Source organism: Peromyscus californicus, unplaced genomic scaffold (genome assembly GCF_007827085.1).
Source record: "Peromyscus californicus insignis strain IS unplaced genomic scaffold, ASM782708v3 Scaffold_14__1_contigs__length_90479793_seg_2, whole genome shotgun sequence".
NCBI lineage: Eukaryota > Metazoa > Chordata > Mammalia > Rodentia > Cricetidae > Peromyscus > Peromyscus californicus.
Window position 1 is genome coordinate 18,284,627 of NW_026294436.1, and position 13,878 is coordinate 18,298,504.

At 48.5% G+C, this 13,878-nt stretch overlaps 2 protein-coding genes across 2 annotated transcripts in view; both read left to right on the top strand.

Annotated features, from left to right (window-relative positions):
* Ctse (cathepsin E) overlaps positions 1 to 8,611 on the top strand; it is a 35,861-nt gene extending 27,250 nt beyond the window's left edge. Inside the window, exons 6-10 of the mRNA XM_052736555.1 lie at positions 581 to 780; positions 2,689 to 2,811; positions 4,017 to 4,158; positions 4,253 to 4,351; positions 6,702 to 8,611. Coding sequence (XP_052592515.1) covers positions 581 to 780; positions 2,689 to 2,811; positions 4,017 to 4,158; positions 4,253 to 4,351; positions 6,702 to 6,866 — 729 coding nt within the window. The 3' untranslated portion in view covers positions 6,867 to 8,611. The remainder of the gene's footprint in view (positions 1 to 580; positions 781 to 2,688; positions 2,812 to 4,016; positions 4,159 to 4,252; positions 4,352 to 6,701) is intronic.
* A 1,521-nt stretch (positions 8,612 to 10,132) lies between these two features.
* LOC128109545 (cornifin alpha-like) lies at positions 10,133 to 10,594 on the top strand. Its single transcript, XM_052736694.1, has one exon. The coding sequence runs from the start codon at positions 10,133 to 10,135 to the stop codon at positions 10,592 to 10,594; it is 462 nt and encodes a 153-aa protein (XP_052592654.1).
* The last annotated feature ends 3,284 nt before the right edge of the window (positions 10,595 to 13,878 follow it).

The following is a 13,878-nucleotide window of genomic DNA, read 5'->3' on the forward strand; positions in this document are numbered from 1 at the left end:
AAATCTAGAGATTTACTCTAGTAGAAATATGTACATGTGTTCACCAAAACCCGTGCATACAAAGCCCCATTAGTGATAGTCAAACACAGGAAACAGCCCAGATATCCACCCATGGCATAAGGGGTCAATTATGGTAACAGAGTCATACCTTGGAATACTACTGAGAATAAAAACATTGTAATTTCGTGTAGTGGCACCATAGTGGATAATTCCATTTATGTAACATTAAAGATGTAGACCAAACCAATGTCGCTTGGAAGACCAGTCACTCTGGAGGAGCGATACAATCAATGATCGGCAGCGTACAAGAAAGGCATGTACTGTGGCTTTGGGATGTTCTGTCTTGTTTCAGGAGGGTTACACAGGCATGTGTAGTATGTGGACTGTTATTAAAATAGACACTCATATTTTCTGCATTTCATTATATTTCATTTTTTAAAGTCACATGAAGAAATTACATTAGTGGGATTATAGTCAACATTTTTGTGCCTGTTTATTTACCAAGGAAAGCTGAGAAAGGAAGACTTGGCTTTAATCTGAGACCCTCATCCAATGAACCTTTGTGCAATTCTCCCTTCAGGTGCAAGGGCTGACTGTGGATGGCCAACAGTTTGGAGAAAGCGTCAAGGAGCCTGGCCAGACCTTTGTGAATGCGGAGTTTGATGGGATTCTGGGCCTGGGATACCCCTCACTGGCTGCTGGAGGGGTGACCCCAGTGTTTGACAACATGATGGCCCAGAACCTTGTGGATCTGCCGATGTTCTCTGTCTACTTGAGCAGGTGAGGCCAGTCAAGTCCCCCAGGTGAGGTCAGTGATGACTACAGGCATCTGGCCTGGTACACGAACTTCACGGGCCTAACACCCGTGAATCCTCGAATCTGTTGTTGGACCTATGATACGCCTATGATATGATCTGGAGCAAAACACTCAGGCTCTCTGGATTTTGAGGAAATGTAGTTTGCCTCATAAAGGAGCTGTGACAAGCACTGGCAAACTACCACTGTGAGTTGAATCTATGGACCCTTGAGATTGGCTAGTGACTTATATGGTCAATAAATACCAAGGTCCTGTTCAATGCCATATGTGATGGTAGATACCAAAACACAAGGAAACAAGGGTAATCTCTGTGGTTGGGAGACAGGGGAAAAAAATAACCAATAAGATGATTCTAAAAATAAATTGTACTTTAATGGGTAGGAAAGGAAAATGTAGGATAGCCATACAGAAGAATATGACTTGGCCTTTGAAAGGAAGGAGTATGAGGGATACCGTATGGCAATAGAGGACTTACCTAGTCCACACAAGACCCTGAGTTCAATCTCCAATGCCTCACAAACATTTTCTGACATGTGCCAGAGCGTGGATTAAACTCCAAGACTTATGCTAAACAAAATAAGCCAGTCACCAAAATGACAGATAACAATTCTACTTACGAGAGGTACCTAGAATTGAATTCATAGAAAGTACAGTGATGGTTGCCAAGGGGGGGGGCGGTGAGGGATGGGGAGGGGATTCTTGTTTAATGAGTTTCCATTCTACACAGTGAAAATGTGTGAGAGCTTGCCTTCATGGTAATGAAAATCTGAACTACACACTCAAAAGTGGTTAAGACGGTTTTATCTTATCGCTGTACTGCCACAAGTTCTAAAACTCCATACACTATGGTTGGGAAGAGTGCGAAGCTCACTGCTCCTGTACCCTAGCCTGGGGTGCTCACCTCACTTTCCACCCTAACAGCAAGACTTACCTTCCCCACTCTGGGCTGGCCTGAGCTCGCCATGCTCCAATGTAAGTCACTTTCCCTGTCCCCCTTCCACGTGAAGAGTCCTGAATTTGCTCTCTTGGGCTGTGCTGTGTCTCCAGAGTGGCTGCAGTTGGGACCAGGCCCGGGGAGGACTCTGATCAACACACTGTCAGGACTCCTGCTTCCCCCTGCATTGTTCTGTGTCCCAGGGCCTCAGCTTCCTCAAGCAAACACTGGGTTGATGTGAGAATTCAAGATCAGGTGGAGAGATCTAGAGCCCAGGACTCATGCGTGCCAAACCAGCGTTCTACCCTTTAGTTACACCCCAGTCCCCACCAAACCTACAATTCCTATAGATATATACTCCTTCCCCACTACCACCCTGTCCTGCAGCGCCCCAAGCTTTGTGTCTTTCTGCTCCTTTCCCCCCTGGAAATGCTCTTCTTCCCTGAATCTTACTAAATTCCAGCATGTAACTTGAGAAAAAAAAAAAACTGCTTTAGAAGATTTACCAATAGTCAAGTTCTAATAAGATGTATTGCTTTCAAATTACCCTCTCCACCTTAACAAAGGGGAGTGACCTTTGTGGGGACTCCCAACACCACAGCATTCGTAGCAGGGAAGATACTCCGAGAAAGGATATTTGGGGAGGGGGAGGGCATCCTCAGTGTTCACACACCCAGGATGGTCCTGATCTTAGATCTGCAGTTCTGATGTGCCCTACCTCCTAAACTTTGTATCCAAGAAGCAGGGGATATTGACAGAGCACTGGACAGTGTCATTCTTCTCTTTGGTCCCCAAAAGCTCAGGCTACCTAGGTAGTTTCTGCCTACCTGGGTACCAGATGCAAGTGCCCAGACACGCAGCAAAGGGCCCTCAAGGACCACCCCTCCCCCAGTGCTTCCATGGGCCCTTCTTTGACAATGTGTCTTTCTCTCTGCAGTGACCCAGAAGGTGGCATAGGCAGTGAGCTGACTTTCGGAGGCTATGACTCCTCTCATTTCTCTGGGAGCCTCAACTGGATCCCAGTCACCAAGCAAGGCTACTGGCAGATTGCGCTGGACGGGTGAGTATCCTCCATGTAGTAGCTGTGATTGAACCGAAGAACGCACAACAGCCACAAACTCATGGATTAACTGAGTGACTGCCAGGCACTAGAGCAGATGCTGGGGACCTGACATCTGGACTGGAGGTGTGGAAACACACAGGGAGGACTGAAGGAGTGGCTTCCTTCTGTATGCGTTTAGCAGGCTTCCTTCTAGCTCACACAGCCAGCTACCCTGTGTTCACACAACCTTAATAACACACGAGGCAAGGGCTGAGTGACATGGGGAATGCAAAGTGTGATTTGGACTCTGGTTTTTTGCTTACTTGAAGCTTGCATGGAAGATGAGGTGTGGTCCCAAATTGCCACCACACAAAGTGGATGTGGTCAGCGCTCCAAGAGCCGCTAGAATGGCCAGCAGAGTGAGACTTCTCTGTCTGAAGACTGCGCAGGGTTTGTGGAGGCGATGGCTCTGAAACTGAGCCTTGAAATCCATGCGTGGGCATGGAGCTAAGGGGAAATAGGATTGCACCCCTGTCCCAGGGCCAGCACGGTGCTAGATACAGTGGGAGATCAGGACAAAGCAGTCTAGTTTCTGTTCTAAGATGTTCTGGATAAAAAGTGAAACAGCCCCAATGCTCACTGGCTACTGATGCTTGTCAGGTGGTAGAGGTTTACCTGTTTATGCCCATGATGTTATTTTAAGGAATCTGTTTGTTTGGTTTGTGTTATTTTTTTTGAGACTGGATCTTGCCAAGTAGCCCCAGCTGGCCTGGGATGCTCAGGATCTTCTCACCTCAGCCTCCTACATGCTGGAGTTACTTATGGGTGTTCCCCACCATGCCCAGCTCCTGATCTGCATTTCTGAATGAAAACAGAGTACAATAGAAACTACAAGAATGTATTTCAGAGTGTGTGTGTGTGTGTGTGTGTGTGTGTGTGTGTGTGTGTGTGCTTGGTCAAGAAATAAGTATATTTCTTATTGTGAATCTCAGTCCAAAAAAAAGTTGAGTCAGATATAATGGCTCATGCCTATAATTCCAGTACTCATGAGGCTGAGACAGGAGGATTGCTGAGTTTAGCACTAGTCTGGACAGAGTGAAACCCTTCTTTAAAAAGAAGCAAGTTGCATTATTGTGTCCTGATATGGTAAAGGGCCCCACAGGGAGCAGGAATGGCCAAGGATCGGTTGCTAACCATGGGACCCCGGGGCCCTTTGTCCTCAGAATCCAGGTGGGAGACACAGTGATGTTCTGCTCTGAGGGCTGCCAGGCCATTGTGGACACAGGGACCTCCCTCGTCACCGGCCCCTCTGACGAGATCAAACAGCTTCAAGAGGCCATTGGGGCCACACCCATGGATGGAGAAGTGAGTGTCTACCTGGAGCGGGGATGGTGCAGGAGCGGGAGAGCCTGTCCTCTGGGGAGAGAGCTGTCTCTGAGTCGATCCTTCTCTGTTTTAGTACGCTGTGGACTGTGCCTCCCTCAACACGATGCCAAATGTTGCCTTCCTCATCAACGGGGTTTCATATACCCTCAGCCCAACTGCCTACATCCTGCCGGTAAGGGCTATTTCCTTATTCTGTGAGTCACAGTGCATGCCACCATCCTCCTCACGTGCCTGCCACTTCCCCCTGAAAAGTCATCTACACAGTCTACACAAGGCTCCCTCCCACCTAATGCAGTCCCAATGTGGCTTTCTCTCCAAGAGAGAAGAAGCTAGCTGCCTGTAGTAGAAACTCCTGGACTTGCTTCTAGTTTCCAGTTCTGCCCTGAAGCAGCAGCTACTTAGCTACAAGACATTTGAGGGGGATTTCTGATATTGCCATGAGGAATTAATCAGCAAACACATTAATCCTCCGCACCACCCATGGGCAAGTGGAGATGCTATTATTCTGATTTATAGGGGAGGATGCTAAGGTTCTCAGCGTTAAATAAATAGTTCAGATGTGACTGCTGGAACTGGAGGGATGGCTCAGCAGTTAAGAGCACTTGCCGCTCCTCCAGAGGACCACAGTTGGGTTCCTTGCACCTACTTACTTTGTGTGGCTCACAAACCACGTGTAACTCCAGCTCCAAGAAATCCAACGCCCTCTTCTGATTATGTGTGCCACAGATACATACTACACACATATACACAAATAGCAAAAAATTTTAAAAAGTGACTTTAAAAAAAGAAGATATGAGCTGCTTTGGGGGTTGGGGGCGGGGGTCAACATTCAAATTAGCTTTCCTCCTCAAGCCAAAATGTGTCTTTTTTTTTTTTTTTTAAGATTTATTTATTTATTATATATACAGTGCTCTGCTTGCATGTATCCCTGCAGGCCAGAAGAGGCACCAGATCTCATTACAGATGGTTGTGAGCCACCATGTGGTTGCTGGGAATTGAACTCAGGACCTCTGGAAGAGCAGCCAGTGCTCTTAACCGCTGAGCCATCTCTCCAGCCCCAAAATGTGTCTTTTATTGCAATGATTCCCAAGTTCCGAGGGTGAGGTAGAGAAGAAAAGCTGGACATTTTGGAAACCTAGAGTCGCTTCACGTCCCCTGGGCTGGTTTTTGATGTGCTTCTTTAACCAGAAGCAATCGATGACTGTGCCAGCATAAAGGTGTTAACGTAGAGTTACCTGCACCTTATGCTCTAAAGCGTAGCTTCGTGGCAAGCCTCCTAAGCTCTTGGGACACTCTTGGAAGCTCTTGGAACAGCCTCTGCAGACGGCATGCTGGGACAAACCACACGGCAAGACTGAGCCCTGCTCACCAGTCACCATTCCCATCGCCACGTTACTAAGCGCTTCTTTGGGGCCCTAGGATTTAGTGGATGGACTGCAGTTAGGACACTTAGGACTTAGTGGATGGGATGCAGTTCTGTGGCAGTGGCTTTCTCAGTCTTAGTGAATGGGATGCAGTTCCATGGTAGTGGCTTTCTTAGAGGATGGGATGCAATTCTGTGGCAGTGACTTTCTCAGTCTTAGTGGATGGGAGGCAGTTCTGTGGCAGTGGCTTTCAAGGACTTGACACTAACCCTCCAGTTGGGCCCCTCTGGATCCTGGGAGATCTAGCACCTATACGCGCCTACTTTTATCCAACAAGAGGATCTGCTTGTACCCAACATGGGACTGGGGTCTTTTCCTGCCAGCTTTCAAACAGGGCCATCTCAGTACATCAAGGATGCTGGAATAGCCTTGAATTTTAACCTTGTCCTCTCACAGAGCTGTGACTTCCCCTACCTTCTCATCAGCAACTTTGAGTTTCAGAGGGTTGTTGGGAAAACCACACCTGCCTGGTAGAAACCAAATCTTTGCTAAAGTGAAAAATAAGATTAGGGGACAGGAGCAGTGGTGCATGCCTGGAACCCCAGCACTCAGGAGGCAGAGGCAGGATGGTGAGTTCTGGACAGCACGGGTTATGTAGTGTCTAAGAGAAAAAGAAGAGTGGGGGAGATTAGGCTCCCTTCATAGAACAATGGATGAGGGCTGGCCTTGTGTCTAAGGGAGCCCACTCAAACGCTTCTTCCCCAGACGTCAAGAAGGAAGTGGTGGCTAGTCATTCATAGACCAGTCTCTCTCCCTTATAAAAACTGAGTTCTGCTTGAAACTAAAGATTGGATTTCAACCAGCGTGTTCTAACGCCGAACCCTTTGCCATAAGGTCTCTGTGTTTCCAGTTATAGACTGATGTCAGGGTGTGGCTGTAAAAACACACAGTTCTCAGACCAGTGAACCGAGCAAACACGCACTGTACTGAGCAAGCTGGATGTGGGCACAGAATGAAAGATGGGCCCACCAACCACAACGGTGACACTCACCCACCATCTCAGGCCGTTGGGTGCCAGTCAGCACCACCACTCAGTACAGCTCCCAGGGCTGCGCCCGTCCCCCCTGTCTGCTACTAACTGCCTCTTTTGGACCCTAGGACTTAGTGGATGGGATGCAGTTCTGCGGCAGTGGCTTCCAAGGACTTGACATCCCGCCGCCCGCTGGGCCCCTCTGGATCCTGGGGGACGTCTTCATCCGGCAGTTTTACTCGGTCTTTGACCGTGGAAATAATCAAGTGGGACTGGCCCCCGCGGTCCCCTAAACAGGATATCTGTCTGTGTATGGATACCTGATACCCCTTTAGCCTGTTAGATCTCTTTATATCCAAAAGTCATTGCCCACAGGATGCAGCCATCCCAGAGCACACACAGCCCCCCCGCCACCATGCTGAACACACACACCTCCTCCACTGTGATGAAAGAAGGAAGTCTGTCTGTCTGTAGGCTTTATTGTTTTTTGCCAACTTTCTATATGGAACTCTCCAAACATATACAAATAGATGTGATGGCAAGATAAATCCCCGTGCACCTCTACCCCACCTCACAACCCATCCACATGTGCTCAGACCCCTCGATCTTCTCTCCCTCTGGCTCCACACATCTAGATTCAGAAACGAATTCTAAGCACTATATCATTGTATCCAATGTCTAATAGCCTTAAAAGTCAGGATTTAAATATCTCTCACTCGCTCATAAATGTGTACCTTTTTTACAGTTGATTTGTTTGTATCAGGATTCAAACTAGATCCCTAACTGGGGAGGAAAAAAAACCATAAATTAAATTGCATTGGTTTGAAATGTCTCTTAAGTCTCTTTTCTTATATAAAATTTTCCATGTTCAGAATTTTGCTAATTTGCAACCAGGCATGGTAGTGCATGCCTATATTTCAGCACTCTGGAAGCTGAGGCAGGAGGATCACTTCAAGTTCAAGGCATCCTGGGCTACAGAGTAAGTTCCAGGCCAGCCAGGACCATATGGCAAGACCATGAAAAAGATTTTTACTGGTTAGAATCTAGGGGTATAATTTGACATGGGCCTCTGCATGTGCCCACCCTTCCTACAGAATGGTAGTTAGGTCTAGGCCTTGATTCATGGCAAAACTGTGACCCAGATGGCACTGGGTACATCCCATCAGGAGGCAGATGATGCTGGGTGTCTTTTAACTGTCATGTAAAGTTGAATGAGTGGATTTACGGCTGTCAGCCTACACCATCTGATACAAAACCCCCCTTTCATCAGCCACTGATGGTCATCATTGAACCCCTCATGGTGGTTAGAGTTTCCCCAATTCTACTTTTCTCCATAAAAATCACCTGCCTTCATCACCCTTCTGCTCACTGTGAAGTCCACCTCATATACCTAAGAAGACAACTGCCTGAGGCTTCCCCTCCCCCACTTTACCTACCAGTTGTCAAAATAACCAGCGGGTGCTACAGCAGAGGGTAACGGACTTAAACCTACCCATTCTAACATACATTTACTGCCAATATTCAATTTTCAGTGACCCTTTAAGTTACTTCCTGTGAATTTTCCCAGCCCATCTTACACACTTTCACCCTATCAGGCAGCCTCAACCATTGTCCCAAAGAGTTCCTCGAAGTGTGCCTCTAAGTCAACTGTAATGAAAATGTGTGGTACTGTCAAACAGAAGACTCCCCAGAGTCTGGCCCGAGGTTTCCCAGGGACTGATGGAGCCCATCTTCACTCTGGGGTTCCACTTCTTTTCCTCTTCCTTTCTTTCCTCTTTGCTCCTTTTAAAATGGAGTCTTCAATCTTCGTTCTTAGCATGAAATATACGCAAGTGTTCCGTGACCCTGGAATTAGCTCACAGTTGTTGGTAAGAACTCTTTTGTAACCAAAGAACGAGCCAGCAAAATGGTTCAGTGAGCAAAGACTCTGGCTCCCAAGCCTGGTGACCTGAGTTCAATCCCTGGAACCCACACGGTAGAAGGAGAGAATGCTCTTCTGAGTTGTCCTCTGACATCCGTGTTCTTGCCCTGCACCTGCACACACACACACACACACACACACACACACACACACACACACACACACACAGAATCAATCAATATTTTTTCCTTTGGGCATATTAACAGGGATAGTTACTGTTATGCAATATTCTCTAAATATTGGTCCACATATTCTCTAAATTGCTGATTTCCTTTCAAAATATGGAAGCTCAGGCAAGAAGTTGTGAGTGAGTTCAAGGCCAGGATGCACTACATATCAAGTCACTGTTTAAAAGAAAAATGGAGAACAGGAGGAAAAGGGGGAAGAGGGGAAGGCATGTGGGAGGGTGGTTTTCACACTGCAAATAATTCACTATTCTAACATCTATCTGTTGTCTATTCAATCTTCTCTCCAGCTCATTTGGTTCTTTGAGGTTTGGTTCAAGCAAAACCAATAAATGCTTGGTTTATGTCAAGCACTAAATGTGGTACTTTAAGACCCACAAGGTCACTAGGACAGGTTCACACTGTCGTTTATAGGCAGGAGGAGTCAAGGAAAACACCCCATGCTGAAGGCAGATAGTTGACCTGGGTTCACACCTGCATTTCACCCTTCACCCATGGTCGTGCACATACTTTTTGTCTTTATAGATTTTATTCATTTGTTTTATTAACTTACCACCTTTGCAGTTTATTCAGAACAGCTGCTTGTTCTAAACAAACTACCAAAGCGTGAGAGTAGGCGGGTTAATAATGTGAGTTCTGAGCTGGACAAGCTGTACCTCCACACCCGTTTGCTCACCTGTGAAATGATCATGGTAAGAGGAAGTGCTTCATGAGATCTTGTGAGGATGCTGTGCCTGTGGTGGTTGGAATGAGAACGGCCCCCATAGGCTCATATATTTGAATATTTGGTCACCAAGTTGGTGGAACTATTTGGGAAGGATTGAAAGGTGTGGCCTTGTTGGAGGAGGTGTGTCACTGAGGTGGGTTTTGAGATTTCAGGTGCCCACACTCTTCCTAGTTAGTGCTCTCTCTCTCTCTCTCTCTCTCTCTCTCTCTCTCTCTCTCTCTCTCTCTCTCTCTCTCTCTGACTTATGCTTATAGATCAGAGGTAAACTCTCAACTACTGCTCCAGCATCATGCCTGCCTGCCTGTTGCCATGCTTCCCATTCAGAGAATGGTCACGGACTCACTCTCTGAAACTGTAAGTCCCCAATAAACTCTTTCTTCCATAAGTTCCTTGGTCACAGGGTTTTGTCACAGCAATAGAAAAATAACTAAGACAGTGCCCATTCAGCATGAAGAAGCAGTTAGCTAACATGTACCCTTGGTCCTTAGGGTACAGGCCTTCACCCATCAGGGAAACTCAGGAAAAGCAGAGGCCCTTGAGACAAAAGACTTCATAATTTACCCTCAGTGTCAAAACATCCCCAGAGCCAAGTGGGGACCAGTTTGGGAGCAGCATCCCTGCAGATGCTCTCCTTGGGGTCATTTCTGCCCGAGTTCCCTAGAATGTGATGACCTGGGCTGCATGTCCAGCAGACTGAGAAAAGCAGAAGAAGTCCAGAGGGTGGACATGACGCGTAAGCCACATCATTGCCTCTGCCAAATGACCAAACCAAGTGGTGACTGTCTCCACACGGGTCCCACTAGCTCTGTCACAGAAGTACTGCTACCACCTGGCCTTTCGTCCCATTCTAATGAGCATTGCCTTTCCCAGGGGTGTTTCAAGAACATCCCAGCTGCTACTCTGATCCCACCACTGCCCTGTGCCCACGTCACACCGCTGCCCTGTGCCCACGTCACACCCCTGCCCTGTGCCCACGTCACACCACCGCCCTGTGCCCACGTCACACCGCCGCCCTGTGCCCACGTCACACCCCTGCCCTGTGCCCACGTCACACCACCGCCCTGTGCCCACGTCACACCGCTGCCCTGTGCCCACGTCACACCCCTGCCCTGTGCCCACGTCACACCGCTGCCCTGTGCCCACGTCACACCCCTGCCCTGTGCCCATGTCACACCAGCACCTGACTGATGAATATTTCTGAAAGTCACCAGAATCCCACCCTCCCCTGGTTCCCACTTCCCTGCAGTCCCTCCTGTGAACCAAAAGACACTGAAGCTGGAAGGATTTTCATGACTGTCCAGGACCTGCCTCTGTTTAACCCCCTCCAGAACCTGTTGACCCCCCCCCCAGGTCCTCACTGCCACCTTCTGTTCTCGGGAGTCCTACCCTCTCCATCAGAGGAGCAGGTCACTCAGAACCACAGAGGAAGAGATGTCCCACATTTGCAACCCCAGGACTCAGAAGGTAGAGAGGCAGGAGGTTCAAGGCCAGCGTGGGCACATAGTAACACGCCATCACCACCATCCCTCACCCATCTCTAAACAAACAAGCAAAACCTAGATGGAACTCTCCAGCACAGAGTACGCACAGTCAAGGCGTTGGCCTGAACCGGGTGCCTTTCAGGTGCCAGCTCTCTTCTGTCACTCAGAGGGCCAGCATCTCCTCTGCCTACTCCCAGGTCACTTCCCTTTCACTGAGCCCGCATGCCTCCTCCCAACACATGCACATCCTGCCAGTCCTTCAAACTCCAGATCAAATTCCTTCTTCTTCCCCTTTGGAACACCTCACCTAGGACTGCCGTCTTCCTCCTCTGAATCCCCTTATGCCTTTACTTTGTCATTTTTCCACTGTTAAGCTCCAGGATCCATCTGTGCCTGCCCCCTCCCCAAAGAGTCTGACCTACTCGGACTACTGAGTGAATGCAGTGGGTGTGGCAGGCTGCAAACGGAGCAGCCTTCTCTAGTGCAGCATGACGGAAGCCGGAAAGGGAAGCTACTGACTTCTGATTCACGTGGATGGAGGAAGTGGGGGCTGGAGCCTGATAGCTGGTGTCTCAGTTTCCAGAAGGCGCTGGAAACAGTTCTGCAAACAGCACTAAAGAGAACAAATTTCAGCGTATTGGTCAGAAGCGGTAAAATCCAGCTGCAGACAGGGCACTTCCCACACCCCAAAGGGTCCTCAGCGTCAACAGACCTTGTGACATCTGCACGTTCACGTGCCACTGCATCTCTACAGTATTTGCCCCAGCATCATCTCGGTTTTGTGCGCAGTCATTTCCTCTGAGATAAAACTTTCCATCTTCGAGGGATCCAAGGAGGCGAGACATTCCATTCTTCAGGGATGCTTCCTTTGAGCTCAGGAAGTAAACAACTGAGAGGCCTCAGGAAGTTCCTGAAACTGACCAGGCGTACCTGACCCCTCCCCCTCCAAGCATAAATAAGTAGTAAGGAGTGCTTGGCAGAGGCAGAGACTAGCCAAGCTGCCTGGAAGAGTCACCCTCCAACCTGCTGAGCTGTTTACACATTGTGCAGTGTGCGCCAGATTCCCGGCTTTTGTGAGCTGTCACCCATGCTGGGAGAGCTTTGGTGACACAGCTGTCTTTGAGTCATTTCTGCTCCTGTAGCCCCTCCCCTACACTCCTGTAAGCAGCCCCAGTACAACTCAGTGGGTCACCAAGCTGGACTTGGGTGGTGTCCTTACTTGGTTCCCTGAGTGACATTTGTTCACATCTCGCCAGCGATCGTCACACAACACACATTCACACAACTACGCAGGCAAAGTTTCATTTAAAGCTAGTCTCCGAGGGAAAAAAAAAAAAGGAGAATAATATGGGGTAAGCTTCTGGGCTGGAGAGATGGCTCAGTGGTTAAGAACACTGCCTGCTCTTCCAGAGGTCCTGAGTTCAATTCCCAGCAACCACATGGTGGCTCACAACCATCTCTAGTGGGATCTGATGCCCTCTTCTGGCATAAAGTTGTACATGCAGATAAAGCACTCATATACATAAATAAATAATAAAAATCTTAAAAAAAAAATATGGGGAAGCTTCTTCTCCCATCTAAGTTCTAACCAGGCCCAACTCTGCATTGCTTATGAGATCAGACACATTCAGGGTGGTATAGACTCTGGGAGCTTCTAAAGGATACCAGTCCAAGAGCTCAGCAGCCTCCATAAACCATCAGTTATCACCACATCGCCTTGGCTTCTTGAGCAACCAGAATACTTCACTGGTGCAGACAGGCTTTAGAATATCCCGCAGCTTTCCTGTATAGAATTCAGTGTGGAAATCATTAGGTCCCTTCTTCCAAGACTGCTTGCTGGTTGACACAAGAAAATAAGCTTTAGTTTTTGTTCCACCAAAAGCTCTTTAATAGGACCCATACTGGCAGTTCACTGGCCAAGTGTGGGATCCAAGGCTACTTGCTCTGCTTTCCAAACTCAAGGTTCTATGGCTGGTTTAGACATCTGGTGCCTGGAAAGCCCCATCAGAGGGGGATACTGGAACCAGGAAGACCGTTCCGACAGGACAGTAATCAAACCAAGGACTGGGTCTACAAGGAGACAAAGTCCTAACTCGTGAGGAATGTGGAGTGCATCAAACACATCTTAAGGGGACCCCTTGAGATCTGGGGAGTCATGTCTAAGCTCCCTCCATCTGCCTTTCATCTACCAGCTGTACTTACCCAAGGCATGTTCCATGAACATCTCAGTGAAATGAGATGCCAAGGTTAACTGTGTGCTAACAGCATTTTAATTTACTGTTGCCTCAGGTTGGGCCATACAACCTAACCAGAGGGGCCCAGGGTGGGGGTTTGGGGTGCCAGGACATGCCTTACCTCTTACAAGCCTGATGTGGTGTGGGTGTGGGCGGTGAGTTTATTTTATGTGAGTGAGTGGGGGTGGGTGGGCGGTACAGAGTGTGAGTTGTGAGGAACGGGGCACATGTAGTGTATATATAAGGGATGTGGCACAAGGGATGTGGGGGGGGTGTACAAAATATATGTGTGTTATGTATGTGTAGCATGGCAGGGATGTATGTATATGTGTATATTCTCTGTGTGTGTGCCAGCGTGTGAGGGGTGTGCAGGATGAGGGCAAGGCCTAAGATCAGAACTTCTTCCAACCTTACTGGTGCCCTGGTGGCTGGACCAAATCTGCACCATGAGGGCATGGAAAACAGCAAAGGACTTCTTTCCTGGGACTCCCCTGAACAGAGGCAGATGCTCCTACAAGCCCATAGAGTGGACATGTCACCTTGCAGGCCCTCTGTCCAAAAGTTCCCAACTCAAGCCTGCCACTCCTCATCCCCTGGGACCAGAACCCTTTATGAAGTAAATATTCCTGGTGCCCTACATCCAGGCAGCTCTGAAGCCTCGCTGCTCTCCCAATCCACTCCACCTCCTCCACCCACACGGCTGAGGTCACCCAGGCCCAGCCTCTTTTGCAACTTTCCCAAGTCTGCGTTCAGCAGA